Here is an 8,279-nt window from a genome sequence, read left to right as displayed (position 1 = left end):
ACTCCGTATTTCTGCAGTCGCTGGAAAAGTGTTTCTAGGTGTTGAAGATGTTCTTCCGGGGACGTCGATGCGACGAGGATGTCATCGATGTACGCGTAGCAGAAGTCGAGACCTTGTAGTACCTCATCGATGAAGCGCTGGAAGGTCTGCGGCGCGTTTCGTAGCCCGAAAGTCATGTACATAAACTCAAATAGCCCGAAGGGTGTCGTGATGACTGTTTTCGGAATATCTTCTTCGGCGACCGGTATCTGATTAAATACGCGCACCAAGTCGATGGTAGAAAAAATTGTTTTTCCAGACAGGGACTGCGAAAAATTCTGGATGTGTTTTACTGGGTAGCGATATGGGATTGTGCTGGCGTTGAGTGCGCGGTAGTCTCCGCACGGCCTCCACTCGTCTCCATGTTTTGGGACCATATGTAGGGGTGAGGACCATGGATTCTGCGATTGACGGGCGATACCTATGTGCACCATGAGTTCGAATTCTTTCTTGGCGGCGCGAAGCTTGTCGGGTGCGAGTCGTCGCGGTTTTTGCGCGACCAGCGGTCCAGGAGTGGTTGCGATGTGGTGTTTTGTAGCGTGGTTAGCAACTTGAGCGTTATTTCCGGAAACCGTTGCAGGAGTTGATGGTATGGTGATGATCTGGCGATGGTTTTGATTGTGTGGGACTCACACTCGACCACCTCTCCACGGGAGGTGAGATGAGTGACTTGGTCCAAAAGCCGGTGATTTCTAATGTTCACCAGGAGTCCGTAATGGGCGAGGAAGTTGGCACCAATAATGGGCTTGGAAACATCCGCTACGGCGAATCTCCAGGTGAACTGTCTTCGTAGCCCCAAGTCCAGCGAAAATGTGATCGTCCCGTATGTAGCGATGGTTGTGCTATTTACCGCGGAAAGTTCGTAGTTGGACTTGAAACAACACAATTTGGAAATAAAAAAATGAATTTTAAAAAACCAACGCGCATTCATAAACCACAAGTACTGGAGTATGTTATTTTATAACATTTTGATCCTCTTTGTTATGAAAAATGTTGAGAGGAAGCTATCACACTGTTAATGGGATGATTAGATACATTGTGATTAGCATTATACCATCCCCACAATATTCCTAAAATACTGTTACGTTCATCGGTGATTAAAGATCAGCGTGGTAAAACTCAAGAATTTATTTCTTAATAACTCGAATTACACGAATAACTGTTACATCGATTATGTACAGAATAACTCCGTGGTGCAAATTGACTAGATTCTAAATATTCAATGGACTCGACTCGTTGACTGAATAATGCTCGTTCCCTAAAGTGGCCTCAATTTAAACCCATACTTCGTTCTAGAGGTTCCGTGATCAAGGTCTTTCTGGAATACCCATCGCGACTTCCGCTTCCAATGTGCTACCCATCATCGCCGCACATACTAGAAAACCTATAGACGTCGTACGGGGGCGTATTTCGTAACAATACGTACACAATTATAACATCTTCATAATTAAGAAACTGATTGATACGAAATTGTAAATATAACCTGCGCAAAACTTTCTCTATATAATGCAAGAACACTTTTCTTTTTAATTAGTTTATAATCATCTTTTTTTAGCAATTTTGGATGGAGATAACTCTTTAAATTCGATTTTCCTTTTACTGTATTTCATTTCTGACACAAAAAGTAGACAATGTTTTCCACGAGACTTATAGAGTTTTGTAAGCTGAAAACAGTGGTGAAAACCGCGTTCCGAAATTTGTGAGAAACTTCACCTAAATGCTAAAAATAAGAGAAATATATATTAATTACATTTTGAAAATGTATTGAAAATTCCATGTGCCAAAGATGGAGATTTATTGTCACATTGATTTAGGAATTGTGCTGTAAAACCGCTATGGGGTATGCAAATAAAGCAGACATAACTATTTCTTATAAATCTTTATTTCTAATACGTGGAAATTATATATGCATATACATTTACACATATAAGTCGTTGAGTTATAAATAAATAAATAAATACTTGTTAAGTTAAAATTAACCACTTGTAGCATTCTTTCTGTAGTTAATTCTGGTCATTTTAACATAGTCTTTTTCCATGTCTTTATCGCCCCAACCCCACGAATAGTCATTTGTTAACTCCCAGCTACCATCTCCTGATCTTCGCACTTTTCTTTCAACTAGTTCAGCTGGCACACATTTAAGATCATACGCCCACCCAATCCGAGCCATTAATTCAATAAAAGCTGTACTCAAGTTTCCATAATAGCTGCCTAACTCAGCGGCTTTGTAATCCCAAGGGAACGCGTGGTGGTAGTTATGAAATCCTTCTCCGTTAGTAGCAAAAGAAACGAACATATTTTCTCGTGGTAAAATATTTCTAGAATAATTTTGTACTCATGAATACCTACAAGTGTTTAAGTCACATAATATCAATACTTACTTGTCGTACGGTCTTTTGCCAAAAATATGAGCAGCGCTATTAACTAAGCATGTGGCATGTAGAGAAAGGGCGAAACGCAGCATGCTGCAAACACACCAAGAAACGTGGAAATTTTCGTTCCAGAAGTACCATGGTAACGCAGCCGGCAAAACAAAGGCAAGAATTGGCGCTATGTACCAGTAGTACCTAAATAAGATCGGAAGTGTTTGAACAAGGCTTGTCAATGTAGGTGGTACTCACTTTCTTTGAAACATGATTACAGGATCAGCCTCGAGATCGCTTAGGTCCAACATTTTGCCTTTTTTAATTACGCAGTCTTCCTTTTTTAACATAAGCCAGCCTATGTGGCTATAGAAGAAACCATTACTCGCATTGTGCGGATCACACTCGGTGTCTGAAAACTTGTGGTGGACTCTGTGGTCTCTGACCCAATCGTAAATGTCTTTTTGGAATGTCATAGTTTGATAAAATACCAACAATATTCTTAATTGCAACTTTGCTTTGTAGGTGCGATGGGCCCACAATCGATGTGCGCCAGCTCCTATCCCTTGTGAGGAAATTAATGTCAACAGATAACCTAAAAAGAAAAGAATAAAAATAAAAAATTATAACATTTGGTAAAAAGTACCCCAAACTATTGTTTGCCATTTTGTCTCCGTGAAAATATAGTAAAGTCCCAAAATTGCTTCAATGTGTACATACGTAAAAAATATAACTTTTTTCCAAGCAATTTCTCTTTTCGTCTTGGTGTCCACCTTATGATCGATTTCTTGCATTTTGTCTTCTTCAGAACTAATAGTAGCTATATTAGGAGTCATCTTTGACGCAAGTAGTGGAATACTGGCTCAAAAGAGTGCACCTGGCTTATATTTGAACTTTTGTGCGATTAATATGTAATTAATTACAAAATGTTTGCACCTCTAACAATGAACTTCGAAGTGAATAAAGATTTGAATAAATAGTGTAAAAGGGTCAATGACTATAACTCGTCTTATTTACAAGTGAACAATAGTCAATATATGCAAGTCCCTAAAAGTTGTTACAAAACAATGTTGTAATGAGTTTTTTATTTGGATATTGGTTTTTCGATAATGTTTATTTATGTCACAAGTGTGCAAATACTTGAATTTAACCAGAAATAATAATATTAATAATAATAATAATAATAATAATAAGGCTTTATTCCTAACAGGTTTACACCCAATAACAAGGAAAACTAAAACTTAACTAACTTAGGCTCAAATCAACCGCAAACAGTAAATAAATAACATACAATTCCAAAGTCAGGGAACTTAAGTATAACATAAGCCATTATTAATAATAAAAGCTCCCACAAAACTACAAAATATAAATCTTACTACTTACTAATACAAAAAAAGGATTTGATTATAACCGATAGCGAGTCGTAATGTATATCGCAATGAGTAGATATTTCATTCAACTTATTACACATAACAACTACTGGAGATTTACGTAATACGTTTGTCTTATATGCTGGACTATAAAAAGTTTGAAATTGGCGCGAATTAATACGAGGTACGACCAAGTTAAATTTATCCAGAAGGCTCGGACAATCTATTTTGTTGTTAAATAAATTAAAAACAAATTTAATGACAATAATATTGCGCCGATCCTGGAGAGCTAGAAATTCAAACCTACTCAGAAGTGCAGCATGATCACACCCCCTTTCAGGATAAACTTTATCTACACAATAACATAAAAATTTGAGAAATTTACGCTGAACAGCTTCGATATTTTTAACATGCACATCATATAAGGGATACCAAATTATAGCACCATATTCCAATCTAGATCTAATAAGCGCAAAATATAAATTACATAAAGTTTTTATATTTGAGAACTCGCTACAATTTCTGTAAACAAAACCATACATCCTAAAAGATTTTGCTATTACATCATCTATATGTTTCACAAAATTGAATTTAGAATCAAACGTAATGCCTAAATCTTTAAAATTGTCACAACGATGTAACTCAGTATTGGCTATGGTGTAAGGAAATATACTAGGATTAAGTTTTCTTGTATAGGACACAACGAAACATTTGTCTTGGTTAAGAGATAAACGATTACGAATACACCATTGCAAAATAATCTGAATATTAGCTTGAAGAGTCACGCTATCGTTAATATTTTTAATCTCCATAAACAACTTGAGGTCATCCGCATATAAAAGTTTCTCGCATGATAGACCATCAACAATATCATTAACAAACAGAAGAAACAATAATGGACCTAAGTTAGACCCTTGCGGCACACCAGAGGTAGGAGAAAATGGTTGTGAATAAAAATTACGATATTTAACGACTTGGACTCTGTTCGTTAGATATGAACGGAAAAAGTTGATCAGAGGAGCGGAAAATCCAAACTGTTGTAATTTAGCAATCAAGACATAATGATCAATTTGGTCAAATGCTTTACGAAAATCCGTGTAAATAGTGTCAACTTGACCCCTATTATCAAGACAAACAGAAACATATTGAGAGAAACACGCCAGGTTTGTAATCGTAGATCTACCCTGATAAAAACCATGTTGATATTCAGTTATATGAGATTTGACAGCAGAATAAATGTATTTATACAGAACAGTCTCAAATGTTTTTGCAAAATTACATAACAAACTAATGGGTCTATACTTATCAACATCAGACACATCACCTGCTTTGAATACCGGGCAGATACAAGTCTTTTTCCAACAATCAGGCATTTTACATTGCTTTAATATGAGATTAAAGATCTTTAGCAAGGGATGGGCAAAGATACATGCACAGTCACTCAGGAGGAAACTAGGAATGCCATCCAACCCAGCAGTACAAGAATTCTTTGACTTTTTCAAGGCTAGAAAAACATCATTTTCAGTTAGAGAATCAATAGATACAAATAGTTGACTCGACTTGTCAAAGGCAAAAGAGGGACATATATCATCATTGGAGGCAATGTATACACTATTAAAGTACTCACCAAACGCGTTTACAATTTCCTCTGGTGAAGTAAGTTGTGAGTCATTAAAATGCATCACCCCAGGAATCCTAGTACCCCCCTTTTTAGATTGAACAAATGCCCAAAACGATTTAGGGTCCGTTGAGATATTGTTCTCAATTCTGTGAATATATTCCTTGTACGACGCCTTAATAAGATGCTTACACCGAGAACGATACAATTTAAATAAATTCCTGTAATAATCAGTGTTGCGTTTTCTATACAGCCTGTGACAAGCATCCTTTGCCTTAATAGTTGCAATGATTTCCTGATTGAACCAGGGAGGCCAGGAGTGACTATTACGTTTGGGCACCGATTTTGGAACAGTAAGAAGAAAAATTTCATGAAGCTTATCATAGAAAAGTGAGCATGCTTTATCAACATCAATGTTAGCCTCTAAAAAGTCCCAATTGGTTGACCCAAGCAAATCATATAGCAATCGAAAGTCAGCTTTTTTGAAGTTGAATTGATTAGTCATATCATTTAATGGAAATTCACGTAATGGAGTCTCTAAAACCGTAAGTATGGATAAAGAAGGGTGATGATCGTCGGCATCAACAAGATCAAAATCTGCACTATCAACCTGGCATTTCAAGTTAGACAGAACTAAGTCCAAGATGCGTTGCCGCGTATTTTGTATTGTGTTGAACTGTGATAGAATATTAAATTGTAGAAAGTTGTTAAGAGAAGCCGTGAATTGATTTGAAATGCCGAGTGAAAACTCAGGCACGTTAAAGTCCCCTAATATAAGCAACTTACAGAATTTAAAATCTTCAATAGCATTTAAAGTGTCAAGAAATAAATCAAACTCCTGAAATGACGTTTGCGGTGGCATGTACACTGAAAGAATAATTAGGCTCTGACCCTTGAGCAGCAGTTTGACACCTACAACATCAACATTGGGAATAATTTCATAAATAGCTGATAGATCTAATGATAGTGTTTTAAAACATGCTCGAACAGCAATTAAAACACCTCCACCGCGTGAAACTGCTAACACTCGAAAATTTCTATCTTTTCGAAAAACAGTGAAATAAGAGGGAAATAATTCACTATTGACAATATCGCTAGTAAGCCATGTTTCACTTAACACTATTACATCAAAATCATTCTGTGAACAAATAGAATTATAGAAATCACTAACTTTAGATCGTAGTCCTCTCACATTCTGATAGAAGCAGCGAAGTGTATTAGTTTTGTTGTTACTGGGTGTATTCTTCAGTTTAAAGAAACAATTTTCGGTAAACCCTTCACATATCGTATTTTCAGATCCTTTTCACCAGTTGCAATCCTAGCATCGAGTTGCTGTTTAAGCTGTTTATACGCTTCAATTTGCTTCGTAGTACGGTCAAAAGATAAAGAAATAGCACCGAAACTTGGATTACCCTTAAGCTTCTTGGCTTCACGGATAAACTTATGAACATCAGACTCATCACCAAAAGTGACCTTGATAGGTCTGGTTTTTGAATTGTGGGGCAAAAATCTTCCTAGTCTCTGCAATTTAAACTCAGGAACAGCAGGATCAGGTTTAATTGATTCCAGAACACTATTTACAGCAGATAGATCTAAATCCGCGCGTTGACTATTGTTGAGGGAACTAGACTGTTCCGGCACTCCAAAGATGATTAGGTTATTCTTGCGTTTTTCTCTCTCCATCACCTCAGCTACTATCTCCTCAAATTGGTTGTTAGGTTTGTTAATGAGTGATTCTTTTAATGTTGCGACTTGATTCTCCAAATCGGCTCTCAATTGGTTAAGTGAAGCTAGAAAATCAGTCTGAATTGAATTGATTAATGCCTTGAAATCCTTGAATTGAGCCATATTTGCGTTACATAGATTACAAACAACCTTTATAGCTTTTGATTTTGAGCGTGTTCTTATGATGTCAGAGTCAGAAAGGCCAATACAAGAACTATGCAATAATCCCTGACATGCATCACACGAAATTGCGGATTCATTTACCACACATTTTTGCCTACAGTTGCGACAATTGTTGTTATTCATCGTATAATCAATGTGAAATAGGGAAAAGTGAATAAAAAAAAATAAATAAATAAAAATAAACCAGGAAATGGTTAAGATATAAACAGGGATACAAATTGCACCCAAGGGCCTTTTAGGGTGACTAAAACATTCACAGGTAGGCCACGGGTAGAAAACAGTAGAGAACAGAGGATTAATAGTTTGTAATCAATTACTTCGGTAAAAGAAAACGTGCTGATAAAGCAAAAACTCGCCGATTTACTGACCTTCCTCTAATTTGTGGAACACGTAAAACTTGACTATAGCATCCGAAAATTAATGCTGAATACAGAAGTAAGTAGTAAACTGCATAGGCACTATGTTAGCAAAAGATCAATAATAAAAATTCACAAAACGGCCACAGCACTTTGGTTTTAATCAGAGATGTATGTACACACGACACTCACGCGGCAGCCATTTTGAAATGGGTAACACGGTGCAGTAATACAGGTTGGGGGTGGGTACTGTATTCATTTTTGTAGGTTATACGGACAAATTTGTCATGTTATACAGGGTCGCTACAATTCAACTGAAATTAGGTCTAAGGGTACAAGAAGTTGTGTTCTAATTATTCGTCACAATTTTTTTTTGCTTCATTTGTTTTCGAGATGCAAGTCCAAATTTATTTTTTTTTAAATGGCACTACCATATAATTAATGAATTTTTGAATGGAGCTTTTTTTCTGAACTCTTTATATTTTGCGCGTTCTTGTTGTGGTTCCTTCACTTGTTTTATTGCATCCATTTTTTTATATATCTGTATTACGGTATGCAAATAGCAATGGATAAATATCAATTTTTTGCTCGTCTGCTTTTCATAGAATGTACCTAAGGCTTGAGG

General features: G+C 36.5%; 1 protein-coding gene across 1 annotated transcript; it reads right to left on the bottom strand.

Moving 5' to 3' along the window:
* Positions 1-1,997: 1,997 nt before the first annotated feature.
* On the bottom strand, positions 1,998-3,229 carry LOC135138268 (acyl-CoA Delta-9 desaturase-like). Its single transcript, XM_064068208.1, has 4 exons — positions 3,049-3,229; positions 2,661-2,997; positions 2,421-2,606; positions 1,998-2,357 (listed from the first exon to the last, which is right to left on the bottom strand). The coding sequence occupies exons 1-4, from the start codon at positions 3,194-3,196 to the stop codon at positions 2,015-2,017; spliced, it is 1,014 nt and encodes a 337-aa protein (XP_063924278.1). The 5' UTR covers positions 3,197-3,229; the 3' UTR covers positions 1,998-2,014.
* Positions 3,230-8,279: the final 5,050 nt, after the last annotated feature.

Source organism: Zophobas morio, unplaced genomic scaffold, assembly GCF_036711695.1.
Source record: "Zophobas morio isolate AGI-343-1 ecotype UQ-CSIRO unplaced genomic scaffold, CSIRO_AGI_Zmor_V1 ptg000030l, whole genome shotgun sequence".
NCBI lineage: Eukaryota > Metazoa > Arthropoda > Insecta > Coleoptera > Tenebrionidae > Zophobas > Zophobas morio.
Note: the sequence above shows the minus strand (reverse complement) of the source record. Positions and strands in the feature narration are given on the sequence as shown.

Excerpts from the sequence above, each read along its gene's own strand:
- LOC135138268 (XM_064068208.1), bottom strand. The coding sequence starts at position 3,196 with ATGCAAGAAATCGATCATAAGGTGGACACCAAGACGAAAAGAGAAATT. Across the intron at positions 2,607-2,660 it reads GTAATCATGTTTCAAAGAAA|GTACTACTGGTACATAGCGC; the intron begins GTGAGTACCACC and ends GATCTTATTTAG. Across the intron at positions 2,358-2,420 it reads GGCAAAAGACCGTACGACAA|AAATATTTTACCACGAGAAA; the intron begins GTAAGTATTGAT and ends AAATTATTCTAG.